The sequence below is a fragment of the Zalophus californianus genome, chromosome 7, assembly GCF_009762305.2.
Source record: "Zalophus californianus isolate mZalCal1 chromosome 7, mZalCal1.pri.v2, whole genome shotgun sequence".
In the NCBI taxonomy this organism is placed as follows: domain Eukaryota; kingdom Metazoa; phylum Chordata; class Mammalia; order Carnivora; family Otariidae; genus Zalophus; species Zalophus californianus.
Window position 1 is genome coordinate 110963959 of NC_045601.1, and position 25199 is coordinate 110989157.

At 39.1% G+C, this 25199-nt stretch overlaps 1 protein-coding gene across 4 annotated transcripts in view; it reads left to right on the top strand.

Annotated features, from left to right (window-relative positions):
- KIF6 (kinesin family member 6) overlaps positions 1-25199 on the top strand; it is a 465199-nt gene that overhangs the window by 94588 nt on the left and 345412 nt on the right. For 2 of the 4 annotated variants that reach the window (XR_003521659.2, XM_027603428.2), the window contains exons 4-5: positions 15683-15830; positions 20827-20936. The exons of 1 other annotated variant lie outside the window; for it this stretch is intronic. Coding sequence is in view for 2 of the 3 variants with exons in the window: in XM_027603428.2 (XP_027459229.1) it covers positions 15683-15830; positions 20827-20936 (258 nt within the window). In the remaining variant the exon portion in view is untranslated. The remainder of the gene's footprint in view (positions 1-15682; positions 15831-20826; positions 20937-25199) is intronic. One more of the 4 variants, XM_027603430.2, reaches the window with a different exon arrangement.

The window sequence follows — 25199 nt, forward strand, 5'->3', positions numbered from 1 at the left end:
TGTTATTTTTCAAGGCTATCATGGAGCTGGGAGGGGGCGTGGGAATGTTCAAATTAAAATGTCACAAAGCTCACTGTTCTTACTGAGATTCAGCCATTTTACTTGAGTAAACACTCCTTGGATTGTTGTGAGCCTTTGGATAACTTCCAGGATTCTGAAAAAGTTGATTTTGACAATTTTTGCCACTGTTGTCATTTTTCTTGTGGAGGAGTGGATTTTCATAAGTCCTTACTCCACCACTTCTCTTTATTTTTAACTAGTACCTTCTCTTAGGATGGATGAGACTACAAACATATGAAATTGTCCAGTGTTCAATGGTGAGAAGGCACAAGATTAGGTTGAGAATGCTCTACAGAAAGGAATTGGAGATAAATGTTACCCATTCACATTTTTTCATTTTTTTTTATTGTGGCAATGTAATAAATAGGCATAGAGTATATATTGGTGGAACCTACATCCTTTCTATTTTAAATAGCATTCTATGAAGCTTTGCCATCTAGTTTTCCACAGCAGATGGGGGAAGAGAAAGCACACTTTAGAAGAGAGGACAACTGGTGGTGAAAAAGATTTAAGTATAAAAAATAAACATAATAATTAGCAGATGTTAATGTAGCATGCTACAGAATGCTAATCTGTACATTTTTTGCTTTTCAAGACGGAAAGCCTAATATATTTTAGAAAATTTTCTATCAAAAATTAAAATGTTTAAAATTTGAATCTTAAAGTTATCAACTTCATTTCCCTAGAACATTTATGGTTAAGTGATAGCATATATTCAAATGATAATTGCTAATGGAACATAGCTATATCATTGGTGACAAATGCTGTTGAGCAGAAAGATTCTGCAATCATCCAGCTAAATTAATCATTATAGTTCCAACTCCATGTGAAGACACATGGAGAAAAATTAAGCCTCTCAGAAATGGAAAGCTGAAGCATACAGTAGTAATCCCTTTTTGTTAATATGCTAAGTCCTTTGAGTTTGTAAGCACTAATAACACCTTCTACCTACATAGCAAAGGATGCATTGAATTGTTACTATAGATATTATTCTTAGTTTAATAGTTGTATAAGTTGTCCAGGACTTAACTGATTACTTCACAATAAGCTCTAAACAAAACCTATGTGTTTTTAGGGGGCATGATAATGATAAATCACTTAACATATAAGCATGAAAGCATAGTAAAACATAGAACTGTGGTCATTATCTTCATAGAAGTGTTAGAGCAGGAATCCCAGTGTGAACAGTGAGGGGTGATTCTCAGAGGAGCAATCTGTCAAACATTAATTCACAATGAAGGCACCATTAGCTGAAATCTTCATAATTGTTTGGATGGAAACATCTCGGAGATGAAGGAGCTACTTGTAAGAAAAAAAAGCATAATGCTATAATAGTTTGCTGTTCTGTACGGTGTAGAGGAAAGATCCACTTGTGAAAGTCTGAATCATTCAAGGTGTATTAGGAAAGCCCATATGGTGAGGAGACAGAGAGAGGGAGAAAAAGAGAGAGAGAAGGGAATGGGAAGGGAGAGAAGTGAAGGGGAGAGGAGAAGAGAGAAGAGAGATGGTGGCTGAGTAGATCTAGTGTTCTTTTTCTTTTTAAAATTTAAAATTTTATTTTTTCATCATGATAAGTATGCTTTTTAATGCCCATCACCTATTTTCCCCATCCCCCCTCCCCATTTCCCCTCTGGTAACCATCAGTTTATTCTCTATAGTTAAGAGTCTGTTTCTTGGTTTGTCTTTTTTTTCCCCTTTGCCCATTGGTTTTGTTTCTTAAATTCCACATATGAGTGAAATCATATTCTTTTTCCCTGACTTATTTTGCTCAGCATTATACTCTCTGACTGTTGCAAATGGCAAGATTTCATTCTTTTTTATGGCTGAATAATATTCCATTGTATGTATATGCCACATCTTCTTTATCCATTTGTCTATCGTTGGACACTTGGGCTGCTTCCATAATTTGGCTATTGTAAATAATGCTGCAATAAACATAAGGGTTAATGTATCCCTTTGAATTAGTGTTTTTGTATTTTGGGGGGTAAATACCCAGTAGTGTGATTACTGGATCATAGAGTAGTTCTATTTTTAATTTTTTGAGGAACCTCCATACTGTTTTCCACAGTGGCTGTACCACTTTGCATTCCCACTAACAGTGCATGAGAGTTCCCCTTTCTCCATATCCTTGCCAATACCTCTTGTTTCTTGTACTGTTGATTTTAGACATTCTGACAGGTGTGAAGTGATATCTCATGGTAGTTTTGATTTCCATTTCCCTGATGTTGAGTGATGTTGAGTAGCTTTTCATGTGTCTGTTGGCCATTTGTATGTCTTCTTTGGAGAAATGTCTATTCATGTCTTCTGCCCATTTTTAAATTAGATTGTTTCTTGGGTATTGAGGCTTAGTCCTTTATATATTTTGGATATTAAACCTTTATTAAAAAGGTCATTTGCAAACATCTTCTCTCATTCCATAGATTGCCTTTTAGTTTTGTTGATTGTTTCCTTCACTGTGCAGATGTAGTTCCAATAGTTTATTTTTGCTTTTATTTCCCTTGCCTCAGGAGACATATCTAGAAAAATGTTGTTATGGCCGATGTTGGAGAAATTGTTGCCTGTGTTCTTTTCTAAGATTTTTATGGTTTCAGGTCTCACATTAGGTCCTTGATCCATTTTGAGTTTATTTTTGTGTATAGCATAGTGGTCCAGTTTCATTCTTTTGCATGTTGCTGTCCAGTTTTCCCAACACCATTTGTTGAAGAGACTGTCTTTTCCACATTGTATATTCTTGCCTTCCTGCTGTAGATTAATTGACCATATAAGTGTGGGTTTATTTCTGAGTTTTCTATTCTGTTCCACTGATCTATGTATCTATTTTTGTGCCAGTACCATACTGCTTTGATTACTATAGCTTTGTAGTATAACCTGAAGTCTAGAAAACCCAGGGTTCTTATGTAAAATCACCATCAAATCAAAGGCTGCTCTGTATGACTGAAGATCACATCTGGATTACTATCTTCCCAAAAAGTCATTTCAAGAAAACTGAGGAGGGGAATTCTTAGAGGATTTATAGTTGGTGCTGAATGTTAAATTAGGGAATTACATTACAAGGTACACATTGATAAACATTCTGTATTCTGTACCTGGTGTTCTAGGATGTGACTACATCTTGTGAGTATTTGCCCCATGAAGTGCCAGGTGTTGGGTTTGTAATTTGCCAAATTATAGGTATGGTTTCCTCAGAACTTTTACCTTCAACATATACTGAAGTATACTAAAGATGAAGAAAATATTTAGAGAGCGATTTCAGCAAAATGGTAGTATAGGAATTTCTAGCACCTGTACCCCCAGAAACATCGATTTGAATAACCAGCAAGCATGAAAATACCTTCACAAAAGCTAAGGATTCCAGGTGAGGAATTACAGCATTGGGATGGGGCACAGAAAAAAACAGAAAAGACACATTGAGGAGGGTAGAAAAGATAGATAGACATTACCCCATTACCCCTCCCTGAAGCCTGGGCATCCTAGCACTGACAGAGACACCATCCCCATGGGAGGAGACTGAGTGAGCACCTGAATTTACCACAGACATCAGTGCTGGCCCATCCCAGTATCAGCTGAATCCAGTGGCCCCAGGCAGCTTCCATGGCCCTAGGTGACTTCATGGTACCAGGCTCTTGTTAAGCTACTGAGAATCCAATCCCCTGGCCTACACTACCACTTGCCTGCTCGTGTAGCCCCAAGCAGATCCTGCAGCAGTAGGCTACCAGCAGGCTCCCATAAAACCAGGCTCCCATGGCCCCAGGCAGCTCCCATGATACCAGGCTCCCAGCAGGCTCTAGGAACCAGGATCCCAGCCCATCCCTGTTTGGCCAGCCAGCATGGCCTTGGGTGACTCCTGTAACTCCAGTATCCCGGTGGGTTGTCACCAGACCCACACTACAAGCCCTCCCCAAAGCCAGGCAAGCCCTTGCAGCCTGAGCTTTAAGGCTGGCTCCACAGATTCAGGCTCCTGGCCTGCACAGCACCACATTGGTCACTGCAGACCCAACCTAGCCCATGAGGCCCTGTGTTGTAAGCTGACTCCCATGGCCCAAGACTCTAGGCTGGTCCTAATGCCAGGTTGGCCCCTGTAGCCCCAGCCTCCTGTCTGGCTTCTGTGGAACCAGGCTCTCAGACTGTCCCAGCACTGGACTGGTCCCTGTGGATGCAGATACTGGGCCATCCTAGTGATCCCCAGTGCCTGGTGAGCCACTGTGGACCCAGTATCCAGGTCCACCCACACAGTCATGAGATCACCAAAGGAAACTAATAAAGCTCCAGTGACTGACCCTAAAGAAATGGAGGTCTAGGAACTGTCTGACAAATAATTCAGCATAATACTCTTAAATTCAGTGAATTACAAGAAAACAAAGACAAGTAAATGAAATTTGTTCATAATACATTAACAAAATGAGAAGTTTAACAAAGGAATAGAAACTATAAAAAAACCAAGCAAATCCTAGAGTTAAAAACACAGTGATCGAATTGACAATTCAGTAGAAAGTTTCAATAGCAGATAATCAAGCAGAATAAAGAATTACTGAACTGGAAAACATGTCATTTGATATCATCCAGTCAAAGAAGCAAAAAGAAAAGACAAAGAGTGAAGAAAATCTTTGTGAATTATGGGATACTATTAAAGGAAACAATCTTACATTATTTAAAGTCTCAGGAGAAGAGAGGGAGAAAGGGGCAGAAAGAATATTTAAAGAAATAATGGCTTGGAATTCTCAAATCTGAGGAGAGATTTTTGGACATCCATGTTCATACAGCTAATAGGTCACCCTATAATTTCAAACCAAAATGATTTGTTACAAGACACATTAAAATAAAGCTATCTAAAATCAAAGACAAAGATAATTTTAAAAGCAGCAAGAGAAAAAAATACTCACACAATAAGGGAACCCTCATAAGGCTATCAACAGATTTCTCAGCAGAAACCTTATAGGCCCTGAGAGAGTGGGACAATGTATTCAAATTTCTCAAAGAAAGAAGCAGCCAAGGATTCTTTACCCAGCATAGTTATCTTTCAGAAATTAAGGAGAAACAAAGATTTTCCCAAACAAACAAAAGCTGAAGGAGTTCATCACCACTAGACCTACCTTATAAGAAATGCTGAAACATGAAAACATATGAAAATATAAAGCATACTGGTAAAGGCAAGTATAAGTAAATTTATGATACTCTAATACTAGAATATGGTGGTGTGTTAATTACTTATTCTAGTATAAGGTTAAAGGACAAAAGTATTAAAACAACTACAGCTGGGGGCGGAGCAAGACGGCAGAGGAGTACGAGACCTGGATTTTGTCTGGTCCCAGGAACTCAGCTAGACAGGGATCAAACCATTCTGAACACCTACGAACTCAACAGGAGACCGAAGAAGAGAGTAGCAACAACTCTCTGAACAGAGAAGCGACCACTTACTGGAAGGTAGGACGTGCGGAGAAGTGAATCCGAGGCGATATTCGGGAGGATCGACGACGGGGGAGGGGGCCTCTGTCGGCCGCTTCTGGCAAGTGATAGAGCCGCAGAGCACAAAATCAGAACTTTTAGAAGTTGGCTCCGCGGAGGGACGTCGCTCCAGCGGCTAAGCGGGGTTTGGAACCCTCGCGGGACAGTGTGGTCTCAGGACCCTCGGGGTCACAGAAAGACCAGGGGTGCCTCAGTGCGGCAGAGCTCCCAGGTATCAGAGCGGGGAAGCCGGCTGCAGAGACGGAGCCAAGGCGCGGGCTCTCAGCTTGGGGATGCCATAAACTGTGATCCGCGGCATAGTCGGGCCACTGCCCCTCCAGCAGGGACCCAACAAGCGGCAGATCCACGGAGACTCCACTTCCTCAGCGCGGGAGCACACTGCAGGGATCTGCTGGGTTTGGAGACTCCACACGAGGTTGGGGGCCAGAGATAGAAACGCTTGGTCACAGGCCTGGTGAGCATGGAGTGTGGCCGGAGACCGGGGAGACGGGAGTGACTGCTTTTCTCTGGGGGTGCACTGAGGAGCGGGGCCCCGAGTTCTCAGCTCCTCCGGGTGGAGATTAGGAGGCCACCATTTTCACCCTGTCCTCCAAAGCTGTACCAGAGCTTGCAGGGAACAAAAGGTCCTGAGAGCAAACCCCAGCAGCTTGCTTAGCCCGGACTGACAAGGGCGGGGCAATTCCTCCTCCAGCAAAGACATTTGGGAACCACGGCAAGAGGCCCCTTCCCCAGAAGATCAGCACGAACAGCCAGCAAGCCAAGAACAAGTTTACCGATCAAGGAGAATGGGAGATTTCCAGTGCTAGGGGAATACTGCACATAGAATTCATGGCTTTTTTTTTTACCATGATTAATTAGTTTTTTCAAAGTTAATTTTTTAACTGTTTTTTTAATTTTTCTTTTTCCCTTCTTCAACCAACATCTAATCAGTCCCTTTTTTAAAAAAACATTTTTTATTTTTCATTTTTAGAGTCATATTTTATCCATTCATAGTAGTTGCCCTTATTTTTGGCATACATATGTATAAGTTGTTTTCCCTTTAAAATTTTGACATACAGTTTCTTCTAACAGATCAAAATATACCCTAAATCACTAGTGTATGGCTTTGTTCTAGTCTCCTGCCTGATCACATTCTCTCCCTTTATTTTTTTCTACTTTTTTTCTTTTAAAATCTTCTTCTATCTTTTTTCAAACAACTTCTTATCTTATCAATTCCTTTTATAAAATCTTTTATAATTTTCATCTTTACAGTCATCTGCCATCCCTTCATTGTATCAACCCTTATTTTGTACATATATAAGTCTTTCTTCCTTTAAAATTTTAGGAGGCACTTTTTTCTAACAGACCAAAATATGCCCAAAATCTAGTGTGTGGCACTGATCTATGCACTAGCCTGATCATATTTGATCAGATTCTGTTTTTTTTTATTCTGTTTTTGTTTTTATCTTTTTCTTTTTGTTTTTTTTTTCTTTCTTTTCTCTTTCTTTTCCCTTTCTTTCCCTTTCTTTTCCCCTGGTTTCAGGTCTTTTCTGATTTGTATACAGTATATTTGCTGGGGACGTTGTTAACCTGTTAGCATTTTGTTCTCTTGTTCATCTATTCTCCTCTGGACAAAATGACAAGACGAAAAAAATCCCCTCAGCAAAAAACAAGAGTTAGTACTGTCAACCAGGGACCTACTCAATACGGACATTAGTACGATGTCGGACCTAGAGTTCAGAATCGTGACTTTAAAGATACTAGCTGGGCTTGAAAAAAGCGTGGAAGTTATTAGAGAAACCCTTTCTGGAGAAATAAAGCAACTAAAATCTAACCAAGTCGAAATCAAAAAGGCTATTAATGAGGTGCAATCCAAAATGGGGGCACTAACTGCTAGGATAAATGAGGCAGAAGAGAGAATCAGCGATATAGAAGACCAAATGATGGAAAATAAAGAGGCTGAGAAAAAGAGGGAAACAACTACAGGATCACGAGGTCAGAATTCAAGAGATAAGTGATATGATACGACGAAACATTAGAATAATTGGGATCCCAGAAGAAGAAGAAAGAGAGAGAGGGCCAGAAGGTATTTTGGAGCAAATAATAGCAGAGAACTTCCCTAATGTGAGGAAGGAAAGGCACAAAATCCAGGAGCACAGAGAACCCCTCTCAAAATCAATAAAAATAGGTCAACACCCCAGGAATGAGATCTTGGCATTTGCAACGACGTGGATGGAACTGGAGGGTGTTATGCTGAGTGAAATAAGTCAATCAGAGAAAGACATGTATCACATGACCTCACTGATATGAGGAATTCTTAATCTCAGGAAAGAAACTGAGTGTTACTGGAGTGGTTGGGGGTGGGAGGGATGGGGTGGCTGGGTGATAGACATTGGGGAGGGTATGTGCTACGGTGAGCGCTGTGAATTGTGCAAGACTGTTGAATCACAGTTCTGTACTTCTGAAACAAATAATGCAACATATTTTAAGAAAAAAGAAAAAGAAGAAGATAACAGGAGAGGAAAAAAGGGGAGTATGTCAGAGGGGGAGACGAACCATGAGAGATGATGGACTCTGAAAAACAAACTGAGGGTTCTAGAGGGGAGGGGGGTAGGGGGATGGGTCAGCCTGGTGATGGGTATTGAGGAGGGCACGTTCTGCATGGAGCACTGGGTGTTATGAACAAACAATGAATCATGGAACACTGCACCAAAAACTAATGATGTAATATATGGTGATTAACATAACAATAAAAAAATTAAAAAAAAAATAGGTCAACACCCCAACATCTAATAGTAAAACGTAAGAGTCTCAGAGACAAAGAGAAAATGCTGAAAGCAGCTCGGGAGAAGAGATAGGTAACCTACAATGGTAGAAATATTAGATTGGCAGCAGAACTATCCACAGAGACCTGGCAGGCCAGAAAGGACTGGCATGAGATTTTTCTGAGCACTAAACGAGAAAACTATGCAGCCAAGAATACTATATCCAGCTAGGCTCTCATTGAAAATTAAGGAGAGATAAAAAGCTTCCAGGACAAAACAAAAACAAAAGGAATTTGCAAACACGAAACCAGCCCTCCAAGAAATATTGAAAGAGGTCCTCTAAGCAAAGAGAGAGCCTAAAAGCAGCATAGATGAGAAAAGAACAGAGACAATATACAGTAACAGTCACCTTACAGGCAATACAATGGCACTAAATTCTTACCTTTCAATAGTTACCCTGAATGTAAATGGCCTAAAGCCCCAATCAAAAGACACAGGCTATCAGATTGGATTAAAAAACAAGACCCATCCATATGCTGTCTGCAAGAGACTCATTTTAGAACCAAAGACACACCAGATTGAAAGTGAGGGGGTGGAAAACCATTTACCATGCTAATGGACACCAAAAGAAAGCTTGGGTGGCAAACCTTATATCAGACAAATGAGATTTTAAAACAAAGACTGTAATAAGAGATGAAGAAGGGCACTATATCCTACTTAAAGGGTCTATCCAACAAGAAGATGTAACAATTGTAAATATCTATGCCCCTAATAGGAGCAGCTAATAATATAAGGCAATAATAACAAAAGCAAAGAAACATATGGACAACAATACAATAATAGTGGGGGACTTTAACACCCCCCTGACTGAAATGGACAGATCATCTAAGCAAAAGATCAACAAGGAAATAAAGACTTTAAATGACACACTGGACCAAATGGACTTCACAGACATATTCAGAACATTCCATCCCAAAGCAACGGAATACACATTCTTCTCTAGTGCCCATGGAACATTCTCCAGAATTGATCACATCCTAGGTCACAAATCAGGTCTAAACCGCTACCAAAAGATTGGGATTATTCCCTGCATATTTTGAGACCACAATGCTTTGAAACTAGAACTCAATCACAAGAGGAAAGTCGGAAAGAACTCAAATACATGGAGGCTAAAGAGCATCCTACTAAGGAAAGAATGGGTCAACCAGGAAATTAAAAAAGAATTAAAAAAATTCATGGAAACCAATGAAAATGAAAACACAACTGTCCAAAATCTTTGGGATACAGCAAAGGCAGTCCTGAGAGGAAAGTAGATAGCAATACAAGCCTTTCTCAAGAAACAAGAAAGGTCTCAAATACACAACCTAACCCTACACCTAAAGGAGCTGGAGAACGAACAGCAAATAAAGCCTAAACCCAGCAGGAGAAGAGAAATAATAAAGATCAGAGCAGAAATCAATGAAATAGAAACCAAAAGAACAGTAGAACAGATCAACGAAACTAGGAGCTGGTTCTTTGAAAGATTTAACAAGATTGATAAACCCGTGGCCAGACGTATCCAAAAGAAGAGAAATGACCCAAATCAACAAAATCATGAATGAAAGAGGAGAGAGCACAACCAACACCAAAGAAATACAAACAATTATAAGCACATATTATGAGCAACCCTATGCCAGCAAATCAGATAACCTGGAAGAAATGGGTGCAATCCTAGAGATGTATCAACTACCAAAATTGTACCAGGAAGAAAAAGAAAACCTGGACAGACCTATAACCACTAAGGAAATTGAAACAGTCATCAAAAATCTCCCAACAAACAAAAGCCCAGGGCCAGATGGCTTCCCAGGGGAATTCTATCAGACATTTCAAGAAGAATGAATACCTATTCTCCTGAAACTGTTCCAAAAAATAGAAATGGAAGGAAAACTTCCAAACTCATTTTATGAGGCCACCATTACCTTGATCTGAAAACCAGACAAAGACCCCATCAAAAAGGAGAATTACAGACCAATATCCTTGATGGACATGGATGCAAACATTTTCACCAAAATACTAGCCAATAGGATCCAACAGTACATTAAAAGGATTATTCACCATGACCAAGTGGGATTTATCCCTGGGCTACAAGGCTGGTTCAACATCCAGAAATCAATCAACGTGATACAATACATTAACAAAAGAAAGAACAAGAATCATATGATCCTCTCGATAGATGCAGAAAAAGCATTTGACAAAGTACAGCATCCTTTCTTGATCAAAACTCTTCAGAGTATAGGGATAGAGGGTACATACCTCAATATCATAAAAGCCATCTATGAAAAACCTACAGCGAATATCATTCTCAATGGGGAAAAGCTGAGAGCTATTCCCCTAAGGCCAGGAACGCAGCAGGGATGTCCACTCTCACCACTGCTATTCAACATAGTATTAGAAGGACTAGCCATAGCAATCAGACAACAAAAAGAATTCAAAGGCATCCAAATCGGCAAAGAGGAAGTCAAACTCTCACTCTTTGCAGATGGTATGATACTGTATGTGGAAAACCCAAAAGACTCCACCCCAAAACTGCTAGAACTCATACAGGAATTCAGTAAAGTAGCAGGATATAAACTCAATGCACAGAAATCAGTGGCGTTCCTATACGCCAACAACAAGACAGAAGAGAGACAAATCAAGGAGTCGATCCCATCTACAATTGCACTCAAAACCATAAGATACCTAGGAATAAATTTAACCGAAGAGGCAAAGGATCTGTACTCAGAAAACTATAAAATACTCATGAAAGAAATTGAAGAAGACACAAAGAAATGGAAAAACGTTCCATGCTCATGGATTGGAAGAACAAACATTGTGAAGATGTCCGTGCTACCTAGAGCAATCTACACATTCAATGCAATCCCCATCAAAACACCATCCACTTTTTTCAAAGAAATGGAACAAATCATCCTAAAATTTGTATGGAACCAGAAGAGACCCCGAATAGCCAGAGGAATATTGAAAAAGAAAAGCAAAGCTGGCGGCATCACAATTCCAGACTTTCAACTCTATTCCAAAGCTGTCATCATCAAGACAGTATGGTACTGGCACAAAAACAGACACATCGATCAATGGAACAGAATCGAGAGTCCAGAAATGGACCCTCAACTCTATGGTCAACTCATCTTTCACAAAGCAGGAACGAATGTGCAATGGAAAAGAGACACTCTCTTCCACAAATGGTGTTGGGAAAATTGGACAGCCACATGCAGAAGAATGAAACTGGACCATTTCCTTACACCACACAGAAAAATAACTCCAAATGGTTGAAAGACTTAAACGTGAGACAGGAGTCCATCAAAATCCTAAAGGAGAACACAGGGAGCAACCTGTTCGACCTCAGCTGCAGCAACTTCTTCCTAGAAACATCGCCAAAGGCAAGGGAAGCAAGGGCAAAAATGAACTCTCGGGATTTCATCAAGATAAAAAGCTTTTGCACAGCAAAAGAAACAGTCCACAAAACCAAAAGACAACTGACTGAATGGGAGAAAATATTTGCAAATGACATATCAGATAAAGGGCTAGTATCCAAAATCTATAAAGAACTTATCAAACTCAACACCCAAAGAACAAATAATCCAATCAAGAAATAGGCAGACGACATGAACAGATATTTTTCCAAAGAAGACATCCAAATGGCCAACAGACACATGACAAAGTGCTCAACATCGCTCGGGTTCAGGGAAATCCAAATCCATACCTCAATGAGATACCACCTCACACCAGTCAGAATGGCTAAAATGAACAAGTCAGGAAACGACAGATGTTGGCGGGGATGTGGAGAAAGGGGAACCCTCCTACACTGTTGATGGGAATACAAGCTGGTGCAACCCCTCTGGGAAACAGTATGGAGGTTCCTCAAACAGTTGAAAATAGGGCTACCATATGATTCAGCAATTGCACTACTTTGTATTTACCCCAAAGATACAAATGTAGGGATCCGAAGAGGTACGTGCACCCCAATGTTTATAGCAGCAATGTCCACAATAGCCAAACTATGGAAAGAGCCAAGATGTCCATCGGCAGATGAATGGATAAAGAAGAAGTGGTATATATACACAATGGAATATTATGCAGCCATCAAAAGGAATGAGATCTTGCCATTTGCAACGACGTGGATGGAACTGGAGGGTGTTATGCTGAGTGAAATAAGTCAATCAGAGAAAGACATGTATCATATGACCTCACTGATATGAGGAATTCTTAATCTCAGGAACAAACTGAGGGTTGCTGGAGTGGTGGGGGGTGGGAGCGATGGGGTGGCTGGGTGATAGACATTCGGGAGGGTATGTGCTATGGTGAGCGCTGTGAATTGTGCAAGATTCTGAATCACAGATCTGTACCTGTGAAACAAATAATTCAATATATGTTAAAAAAGAAAAAGAAGAAGATAGCATGAGGGGAAGAATGAAGGGGAGTAAGTAGGAGGGGGAGACGAACCATGAGAGACGATGGACTCTGAAAAACAAACTGAGGGTTCTAGAGGGGAGGAGGGTGGGGGGATGGGTTAGCCTGGTGATGGGTACTAAAGAGGGCACATTCTGCGTGGAGCACTGGGTGTTATGCACAAACAATGAATCATGGAACACTACATCAAGAAGTAATGATGTAATGTATGGTGATTAACATAACAATAAGAATTTAAAAAAAAAACTACAGCTACAATAATTTGATAATGAAGATACACTATTAAAAGAAGTTAATTGTGACATCAAAACATTAAAAATGGGAAGAATTGTAAAAACCAATACTAGATACACAAAAGTTAAAGAAAAGGGAATCAAAGCATACCATAGGGAAAATCACTACACAAAGACAGTAAAAGAAGAAGAAAGAAACAAAGGAAATACAAAACTAGAAAACAATGAATAAGTTGGTATTAGTAAGCCCATACTTTGCCTTATTTACTTTTAATGTAAATGGATTAAATTCTCCCATCGAAAGGCATAAAGTGGCTAATGGACTAAGAACAAGACCCAACTGTATGCTACCTACAAAAGACTCACTTCAGGTTTAAGAACATACATAAACTGAAGGTGAAGGGATGGAAAAAGATACTCCATGCAAATGGAAACCAAAAGAAAGCTAAAGTAGCTATACTTATATCAGACAAAATAGACTTTAAGCCAAAACTATGATGAGACTGGGGCGCCTGGGTAGCTCAGTTGGTTAAGTGTCAAACTCTTGATTTCTGCTCAGGTCATGATCTTGAGTTTCTGAGATTGAGTCCCCTGTCAGGCTCCGCAGTCAGCATGGAGTCTGCTTGTCCCTCTCCCTTTGCTCTCCCCACTGACTTGTGTTCCCTCTTTCTTTCTCTCAGATAAATAAATAAATAAGTAGACTCTTAAAAAAACAACAACTACTACGAGACAAAGCCCTTTTATAGTGATAAAAGAGTCAGTTCATCAGAAGGATATAACAATATATATGCATCCTACATCAGAACATCTAAACATATTAAGCAAATACTAACAGATCTGAAGGGAGAAATAGACAACAATACAGTAATAGTAGTGGAATCTGACACCCCACTTTCAACAATGGATAGATCATCCAGATAGAAAATCAATAAGGAGGGGCGCCTGGGTTGCTTCGTTGGTTAAGCATCTGACTCTTGATTTTGACTCAGGTCATGATTTCAGGGTCATGGGATCAAGCCCCACATTGGGCTTTGTGCTCAGTTGGGAGTCTGCTTGAGATCCTCTCTCTCCCTCTCCCCCTGCACCCCCCGCACTTTCCCTCTCTCTCTCTTTCTCTCTCAAAAAATAAATAGATAAATCTTAAAAAAAAAAAAAGAAAATCAATAAGGAAACATTGGATGTGAACTATACCTTGAGCCAAATAGATTACCAGACATATATGGAACATTTCACCCAACAGCAGCAGAATACAGATTCTACTCAAGCACACATGAAACATTCTCCTGGATAGATCACATGTTAAGCACAAATCCAGTTAAGAAATGGGCAGAGGACTTGAATAGAAATTTCTCCAAAGAAAAAATACAGATGGTCAACAGTTACATAAAAGGGTGTTCAATATTTCTAATCATCTGGGAAATGCAAGCCAAAAACATGAGATATGTCCTCATACCTGTTAGGAAGGCTATTATCAAACTGTCAGGAGACAGCAAATGCTGTCAAGGATGTAAAGAAAAGGGAATTCTTGTGCACTGTTGGTAGAGATGTAAATTGGTGCAGATACTATGGAAAACAGTATGGAGTTTCCTTTAAAAATTAGAAATAGAACTGCCATATGATCCAGCAGTGCCACTTCTGCCAGTATATCACAGGAAATGAAATCTTACAGAGGTATCTGCATCCCCATGTTCATTGCAGCATTATTCCCAATAGCCAAGGCATGGGAAAACCTAAATGTCTATTGATGGATGGATAAATGAGTAAAGAAGATGTGATACACACACACACACACACACACACACACACACACACACACACACAATGGGATATTAATCAGCCATAAAAAGAAGAAAATTCTGCCATTTTGCAATAATGTAGTTGGACCTTGAGAGCATTATTGTAAGTGAAATAAGACAAAGAAAGACAAATTCCTATGTTCTCATTTACATGTGTAATCTAAAAAACTGAACTCATAGATATCAAGAAAAAATGGTGGTTGCCAGGGGCTGGTGGGTGGGGGAAATGTGGACATGTTGATCAAAGGGTAAGAACTTCCAGTTATTAGATGAATAAGTTCTACAGATCAAATGTACAGCACAGTAACTATATATTACATATTTGAAAGTTAAGAGTATCGATCTTAAATGTTATCACCACCTCTGAAAATGATAATTATGTGAGGTGATGGATGTGTTAACTAACCTTATTGTGGGACCCATTTCACAGTATATTTATGTATCACATCATCACATTTGTACACCTTAAAGTTACATTTGTTATGTGTCAGCTATATCTCAGTAAAGCTGGAAAAAAATTAAAAGGCAGTATATGAAAACCAAGGACATTTTTATAAGATGTACAGTACATCAGTATTGGTTCTTTAGTTGTAGCAAGTGCACAATACCAATGTTATCAACAGTGAGGCAAGTAGGCGTAGGGTATGTGTTAACCCTGTATTATCTTTGCAATCTTTATGTAAATATAAAATCTTTCTAAAGAAAAATTAAATTAAAAAAAATACTTCAGATGACCAGACTCCATTTGAGTTACGGGAAACTTTCTTGGAGTAAAGGATTGGTGTGCTGATACTCCTGGATTTAGCTAGATACTCACATATATAGATACTTCTATAAATGTGTTTTCATTAGTGTTGAATGAGGTTGCTATTAGAATACAAACCATTTAATACTCGTGCAGTTAGCCATGTTGATGTTAGAAGTGTGCCATTTCTTTATGTAGTGTCTTGGCAGGTTACAATGGTACCATCCTTGCTTATGGGCAAACAGGCAGTGGGAAGACATTCACCATCACTGGTGGGGCAGAACGCTACAGTGACCGAGGCATTATCCCAAGGACACTATCGTACATTTTTGAACAATTACAAAAGGTATGGAACTTTACGTTCATTTTCTATTTGATATATTCAGCAGAAATTTATGGTGGGTAAAAAATTTATTGTGACATTTTATTATATCTAAATGAGGAAGTATTATTGTGTCATAACTCTGGCCTTTACGTTTAAGGAAAGTTTAGGATTTTGCTGAAGAAGTAGAAATTAAGGTACTTCTCATTAAAGGGATGCTGTTTCAGCAAAGGCTCAAAGGGAGTTCCTTCTGATACATCCATGGGGGTTAAAAGAACAGATAACACATTTTACTAACTAACACCTTATATTTCCCATTAAGTAACTGGATGTCCTTTTGCCAAGACATCTTTATTTCGGCTACTAAAGCACTGAATAAGATGATGTGATCGTACCTTTTTCACAATTGTAATAGAAGCCCAAAAGAGTTTACCAGAGTAAAAATCCTATTGCAATTAATATTATTATGAAGAGAAGTTCTCTATATTATATGCATCATTGATTGTGTGTCTCTAAGTGCCTATTGCTTTATTAGTATTTAATACAACATGTGATACAATACAACTAGCAAGGTAAGTATCCTTATCCCAATTTCATAGTTGGGAAAACTGAGTCTAGATATCTTTCTCTGAGTCTTTATAAGTAGCTGACTTGGAGGTCCATCCCAGGTCTGTGTGATGCCAAACTCTGTGCTTTTTACCACTACATACACTGCCTCTATGTCTCAGACTGGCTTTATTTTGTTGATTGTATTTAACTAATAATGAGTCCCATAACTTCTCTGGGTTTCCATTTTCCCCTCTGTGAAAGTAGGGAGTGAATTGTACAAGAGGATCTACATTGGCCTTACTAGTTCCTACACTTACTTGGTTGTATTAATTCTGTGTAACAAATGTCCTAACTAGGTCAGTGTAACAGTTATTCCAAAATTTCTTGACTGTATGCTTTTTGCATTTTGAGTTGCAAAGATGAGAAGAAATTGCTGAGATCTGCATAATTCTAATTTCCATCCATAAAGTAGCAATTACCCATTAGTTCAGCTCATCTCTCACTAGCTCAAACATGCCAACTCTGCATGCCAGAAAATGTGGAAGAGAAAGGGTTGAGTATAGTGTATATGTTGGATTCAGATTCTGTCTTTTCATTTACTCATTTATTTCTGACATTAGCTGTTTTGTTTTGTTCCCAGATTTCACAAACTGGGAATATAATTTCTAATGGTTTTTGCTTCTGTGGCCCAACATGGAAGCCTTTTGTCTTGAAAAGATCAATGAAGTTGGTGCAGGACAACCTGGTTCTGAGAAAGTGTACTGCTTACAGCATGTGGCCTTGAGGCGGTTACTTAATGTCTCAGCCTTGTGTACTTGCTGTGAGGCCTGAACATACCGTATCTAAAGATAGTGTTCAGTTCCTGGCACATAATATATGCTCAAGAAATGAGTTCTATTACTACAACCATTGATATCTATATTCACACACACACACACACACACACACACACACACACACACGTGGCCAAATGATCCTGATTAATTTCAAAGAATCCTTTGAAATTAGAACAAATGAAACCAATTTCCCTGATTAAGTTAAACAGAATAAACAAATCCTTTCCTAACAGAAAATACATTTGTCCCTTCTAAAATTTTGTCTATGGGTACCAAATACAGTAAAAGTCGAAATGTCTCCAGAATACCTACCATCTCTTGGGTCCATTGTTGTATATCTGTTTGGTCATTGACATTATTCTAAACCTCATTTCATTTTGAATGATCCTAAATCACTTCCTGGACTGGAGAGAGCCCCTTGGACCAATTTATAGCCAGGACAACTCTTTGTAAAAGGACAGATTTCCATGATGGGGCACAACACATTCATTATAATCAAACTGAACTGCTACAAAATTAGTCAGAGGCAACTTGAGGTTGATCATTAGGTTTGTCCATACTGTGTAGCTGAAAAATGCAGACAGGTACTCATATGCCCCTAGTTGATTGCTTTAGAGGGCTACATGGAGCTCTCTAGAATTCTTAAAGGAAATATTTGACTTATGCAAAGTATTTATTTCAAGATAAACTAAGAGCAATTGCAACCTGGCTCCTAAAATGCCTGTGAATGTGATAGGAGCACATTTGCAGTGATTTTAAAAGAAGACAATTGATTCCATTTAGTTTAGAATAATATTTAGAATTTAATTTTAATTTAAATATTATTTATTATTATTATTATTATTTATTATTATTAAATATTATTATTTGTAATAATATTTAGAATTCATTACTTTTGAATATTGTGAGGTTCAGACTTGTTTTGGGGCAGGAGAAAAGGCTGTCTGCAGGAAACATGTGTGTTATATTACAGTCTGGCAATCCTAAACACTAAAAAAGGAGTAATAAGGAAAGGTAGCTTGCCACATTGCTCAGTGACTTTTAAGTGTGCATTCCAATGAAAATCCAGAAAATGCAGAAGCTGGAGGAGCCCAAGGCATTATCCCCATTATCTCAGGGGAGTGGACTTGCCATTTTCCTGACTTACGATGATTTCTTCTACTTTCTGGAAGAAAGAGTTTCTCCACTGCAGATGAACATACAAGTTGGCTGTTGTTTTTGCCTTTCTTTGCCTTCTCTTTTATATTCATGTACTGAATTCTCCATTTGGAGGCCTTTAGAAACAATAAAAACAGTAACAATAGCAATAATAATAGCTGTAGAAGCAGCAAGGATTTATTGGGGATTATTACAGGGCACACATTCTTGGCAGGATTTTAAGTACAGAACCCTATTTCTCTGTCACAACAGTTCTGCAAGATAAGGGTTATTCTCCCCAATTCTGCAATTAAACAGCTGTGGATAATGCAGGATCACTCAGTTATAAATGCCAGATCCAGGGTTCAAACCCAGCTTTTTCTGATGCTAAGATGAGCCCAGAACTGTCTGCTAAAATCTCAAACTATAATAGATGGGATATTTCAGATATGGTCAGATAAGTTTTAGAAATACAAACTGAGGGTTTTAGAGGGGAGGGGGTGGAGGGTTGGGTTAGCCCGGTGATGAGTATTAAAGAGGGCATGTACTGCATGGAGCACTGGGTGTTATACACAAACAATGAATCATGGAACGCTACATCAAAAACTAGTGGTGTACTGTATGGTGACTAACAACATAATAAAAAGAAATCTCCGCCCCCCAAAAAAAGAAATACATTGCTTTTAATGGGATCTCAGGAAATTCATAAATGATCCCCCATGGCCTTTAACATGCTCAGAGAATCTTCTAGAGAGGGACAGCATATATGTTGATCGTGGAACACTTTTTCCACAAGTTATTTCATGGGACATTTTAGGGAAAATTGGATTAGACTAAAGGCCATGAAGAGTCTGCCTAGTATTTATGGTCTCTGATACCTGTGCTAAGCCAAGTTATAACCCACAGAATGATGTTGAAATGATGCCTTTACTAACCTAATCTGATCGACAGGCCGTGTGTTAGGTAGGATAAGCCCCCAGGGTTGCCCACATCGGGAGGATTTCCAGCATTTGCTTGGGAGAAATTTGCTTAGTAGAGACTCAGTCCATGCTGTCACCGTCCCAAACCACCAGAACATGGAATTTCAGCTGTAGTTTGAGTGTGGTACTCTAGTCATGTGCTGCCTGAGAGTTACCTTAATTTTCCAGGTGTTGTTTTGTTTTTATGAAATGTTGGTGTTTTTCTTTGGGTAGTTTGAGTCACGTTAGGACCAGAGAATCATATTAATTTTTATTTGAAGAACACATAGGGATTCATTATTCAACTGCCTCACTAATGGGTGTGGAAACTGAAGCCTGATATCACAGGGGCTCATAGCAAGCAGGACTGGGATTCCAACCCTGGATTTGCAGAGTTGGAATCCTAGTTCTCTCCGCTGTCTCTGTGACTTGGTCATCTCTCCCTTTGAATAGTATCTGTCAAATGGATTGTCTTGGATATGGGTGAGAATCAATGGGAAGGTCATCCTGAGCAAATTCTCTTCTCTGACAATCTGCTACCTTCTTGCCATAAGGCACAAATATATTGTCCCCTTACAAGAAGTAGGACTCTATTTGCCAAAGTGGAAGAATTTGTATTTTGGGAGAAGCGAGAAGAAGGTGCTATTAATTGATACTTGGTCTTGAAAACTGAGCCTGGAATTTTCTTGAGACCTGAAAAAATTCCATTTTATTCCATCTCAGAGAGAGTGGGTCCTTTTTGTCCCCTGACAGAACTGAGACAGGACCTGTCACCTTAACTTTTATCCTAATGACACTGATGCCTGTGTCATTGCACTTCACCAGCAATGACCCACAGAAAATACCTCTCAAACCAATAGCTCAGTATCCCTGATCTGCCACAGGGGCCAGGAAAATTCACCCAACAGATAAGATACAGGCAGTGAGCTGTGAATATCTACTCTTACTCTTACCTGATTGATCTAAAGTATTTCTGTCCCCTGGGATTCATTTTCCATTATCAACTATTGTCTGTTACCTATTTATGTCATGAGAAATTTTGAGTATTGGAAAAGTTAAAAAAAAGAATTATGATTGAAGATGGAAACTCTTTTGCTACTGAAGTTTTAAAACTGAAGCCACAGTTCTGTTTTCTTTTATGAATAGGCTATTCACAGAATATAAGTTTATTTTTTCATAGTAACCTTTTTTTGGGTCTGGAAAGTAAAAAAATAGTGTGTTATACAGTTCTGCAACCATTCTGCTCATTTTAAGTGTATATTGACTCTTCATGTATATATAACGTGGAACCAATAAAAAAAAACAACAACAGACTAAAGTTGCTTGTAATCATGGGTGTTGGCCATTAAAAAAAAAAGCTTCATGCATATGGTAACTAGCAACTTGAAAGTGTCACGAACTGAAAATGGAAACCATACAAAGTGAAGAGAGTAAAGGAGAGAAAGCTGTGAGGAACTGTAGTGATAAATGTGTTCATCCTCCTCTAAGCTGAATGGTTATTTATAGCCATTAAACAATATCTTCCCCTTTTCCAATCAGGACAGCAGCACAATACATACAACGCACATTTCCTATTTGGAAATCTACAATGAATGTGGTTATGATCTATTGGATCCAAGACATGAAGCCTCCAGTTTGGAAGATTTGCCGTGAGTAGCAGAACAACAAAGAAGGGGGGAGAAATCACTTTCAGATGTTCCCTTCAATTGTTTCCTTTGAAACTTTGTATGTTTCTGGTCTCAATCATAATTAACAAATACTGGATAACAGAATCTTTTTGTAACATAATGGATATTTTTTCAGTTATGACCAACAGACAGTGGTGATGGGAATTAAAATTGCTTGAAACCCATTTCTGGGGAAAATCTCCTTTGGAGTTGGTGCAAGAGAGTGCGCTGGATGTTCTCGGAGTGGGTGCTGAGAGGACTAGTGGGGTATGCCAGTACTGCTTTACTCTTATCAAATCAAACCCTTTACTCCTCTAATTGTGGCCTCTCTCTGAAGAGGAGATTCAAATTAGGGCGCAGGCAGCAATAAGACAATATGAAAGAGAGAAAACAAAACTTTGTTTTCCTCATTGCTTCTCTACTGTTATTAAGACTGACACTGAGGGCGCCTGGGTGGCTCAGTTGGTTAAGCGACTGCCTTCGGCTCAGGTCATGATCCTGGAGTCCCGGGATCGAGTCCCACATCGGGCTCCCTGCTCGGCGGGGAGTCTGCTTCTCCCTCTGACCCTCCCCCCTCTCACGTGCTCTCTCTCTCTCATTCTCTCTCTCAAATAAATAAAATCTTTAAAAAAAAAAAAAAAAAAAAGACTGACACTGAGAGGCACCTGGGTGGCTCAGTTGGTTAAGTGACTGCCTTTGGCTCAGGTCATGATCCTGGAGTCCCGGGATCGAGTCCCGCATCGGGCTCCCTGCTCAGCAGGGAGTCTGCTTCTCCCTCTGACCCTACCCCCTCTCATGTGCTCTCTCTCTCTCTCATTCTCTTTCTCAAATAAATAAAATCTTTAGAAAAAAAAAAAAGACTGACACTGACAATCATTTGGTCAGATTGGCACTGATTGCATCATTACTGAAATATAGTCTTCAGAGCTTACCTACTAAGTTACCCTGCCAGCATTTGTATAACATTACTCACTGCTTGTGCTTGTTTGAATATCTGCCTAAATTACATATTAATGGTAATACTTCATATCCTTTTGTCCAGACATCTTCATATATCAGGAGTTGGTAGCCAAGAAAATGTACTTTAATTTTCTTATTAAATATTCTAAAACAATTTAAAAACATATATTAATCCTCTACCACAAAGACCAACAACCAGTTGCTTGCTTTAATTTGCAAAGGAAATAAGAGAAAATACTAAAGAAAATAAGTTATACTCTTTACATCACCTTTATATGTATTTTTCCTTTTAATGTTGACTAGAGTTTTTACATATCATCTCTGTTATGCCAACTATATTCATTAGAGGGAGTTAGGAAGGCGGATTATTGTTGGTACTCTAAATATTTATGTTAATTAAATAATATAAGAAGAAAAAGGAAAAATCTGACTCCATGGAAGAAATTGATCTTAAGGAAGCTTTTGGAATTAAGTTTGTAGAAAGGTAAGAAGTCCCTCAAAGGAAGGTTAAAAACAGCAACATTAAAAACATGAAGATGGAACTAGAGGTATTATGCTGAGCAACATAAGTCAGTCAGAGAAAGACAATTATGTGATTTCACTTATATGTGGAATTTAAGAAACAAAACAGAGGATCATAGGAGAAGGGAGGGCAAAATAGAATAAGATGAAATCAGAGAGGGAGATAAACCATAAGAGACTCAACTCTAGGAAACAGAGGGCTGCTGGAGGGGAGGTGGGTGGAGGGATGGGGTAATTGGGTGAGAGCATTAAGGAGGGCACTTGTGATGTAATGAGCAGTGGGTATTATATGCAACTGATGAATCTCTGAACTCTACCTCTGAAACTAATAATACATTATATGCTAATTAAATGAATTTAAATTTTAAAAAAACAACCTGAAGATGTGGTCAGAAAGGCCCTGTGTTGAGGCACGTGAAATAAAATCAGAAAGGCCAATAGCCTTTTTTTGAGGGACCACTTTTGAAGTATTTGAATGACAGGCTTTTGCTGTGAGATTGATCTTTATTCTAATAGGCTTTTAAATTAGTTTTCTAGTCTCCAGTGTAACCTGGACCTCTAGGCTAAATCTTGCTTAAAAATGCTTTTAACAAGTCACATCTACACTGAAGAGCTTGAAGCCTGCTTAGTAATAATTCAGAAATGAAGGGCTTGGCTCTGACAAACATAGAGGAGTAGAGAGAAATTTGAGAGATATACATAAAAAAAAAAAAATAGATGACAGGATACCTGGGTGGCTCAGTTGGTTAAGCGTCTGTCTTCAGCTCAGATCATGGTACCAGGGTGCTGGGATCGAGCCCTGCATCGGGCTCTTTGCTCAGCAGGGAGCCTGCTTCTTCCTCTGCCTGCAGCTCCTTCTGCTTGTGCTCTCTCTCCCTCTCTCTCTCTCTGACAAATAAATAAAATCTTTAAAAAGTAAATAAATAAATAGATGATAGATAGCTAGAAATAAAATACTTTGATTATTCCTCTCACCTTGGATTTGCTTGGATTTGAAAAGAAGATGAATTATAGCAAGTTCATTCTCTGTATTTTCCTAATTGAGGAGAGTAAACCCAGAGAGGTATGACTTGCCCAGGGTTTCAGAACTGATCTGTTAATGGTACAGCAGGGATTGAAAACCACATACTCCCACTTTCATGCCAGAGTAGCAAAAATAGCTTCAAGATTTTACTGTGTGGCCCAGAGAATTAAGGAAGCATTGACTAAAAAGATGATCTCTGTTAGAAAACTTGATTGGGTGGTGGTAATAAGTTTCACATACATATATAACTTTGGTGTCTGAGAGTACCCTACCTGATGTTTATAAAAAAATTCCTCACAGGTGGGAAGCATGCCTTACTTGAGTTGGTAGTCTCTCTACCGTGTAGGCCAAAATAAGTTCTTAATATTTTAAAAAATTATCTGTCAAATTGAAACTGTGAAGTAGACTTTTTGAAGAAGGGCATGAAAGAGAAAACAGCATGAGCTCTATGAATCAGAGTCTAATTGACATAACGAGACACAGCCTGACTGAGAAGCAGGAGTGAGAAAAGTCACTGAATTCTAAGAGAGGCAGTGTAATATAAAGTCAAGAACACTTGATTACAAGTCAGGAAATTTGGGTTCTAGTCCCAACCCTGCAATCTTAGACTTTTTTTTTTCACTTTTCTGGGTTTCTTTTTTTTTTTTTAAGATTTTTTAATTTATTCATTTGACAGAGAGAGAGAGACAGCGAGAGAGGGAACACAAGCAGGGGGAGTGGGAGAGGGAGAAGCAGGCTTCCTGCTGAGCAGGGAGCCCGATGCGGGGCTTGATCCCAGGACGCTGGGATCACGACCTGAGCCAAAGCAGACACTTAACGACTGAGCCACCCAGGCACCCCTCTAGGTTTCTCATTGTCTGTAAAATGTGGCCATTGGGTTATATAATATTTAACAACCTTCCAACTTGCAATGTCTAGGGTTCAAAGATTGGTGACCTCACAGGATAGGATTTATTTGATGACTCTTTTCCCCCTCACAAAAAATAAGAAGTGATGTAGATATTTTATATTTTTCTCCTAGAAAAGAGCCTTCAGCCTCTTGAGAGCAAGGACAATGCTTTCATTCACTGTATGTCTCTATGTTTCCTGGCATGCCTGACATTTAGTAATGGCTCTCAAAGTGGATCACATTGTCTCTGTAGATGTCACTAGCTTTCTATCTTAAACTACTGCTCCTTCTTTGGTAGCTTTGTCCTCCTGTTGGAGAACCAGTTCACCGACTCAAGTCAGAAGTGACCTCAGTTACAAAACAGATGTTTTCAGAGAACTACCACCCTCCCCCACAGCTATACAAAAGTGGACAGAGAGATGTTCTTATCTTACATTTTGGGATATAATTATATGACAACAAACCTCATTAAAATGAAAATGAGAAGATTCTCATTATGAAAGAAGATTCCCATATCCCAGGAGTGTAGCCTATTTGCTCCAAATATATTCAGTACTATAAAATTCCAAAACAACTCAAGAATTGCAGTTTTTGTGTGGGGATTATGAGATTTGGCTGATATTGAGTCTGCTGGCTTTCTGGGGATTTTAGGTTTGCCTTTTACTAAGATTATCAAGTAATTCTTCATAATGGAATGTGACTTTTGCTGTACCTGGGTTGTCTTAAGAGTATGTACCGTTAATCTCGGTTTCACACACTCTTGAACTGGGACAAGCTCTAACTCTGCAATCCTATCCGTCTGGTTGATTGATTTCATTGTTGTGAGCTGGAATGTCCCAAACACTCTGAA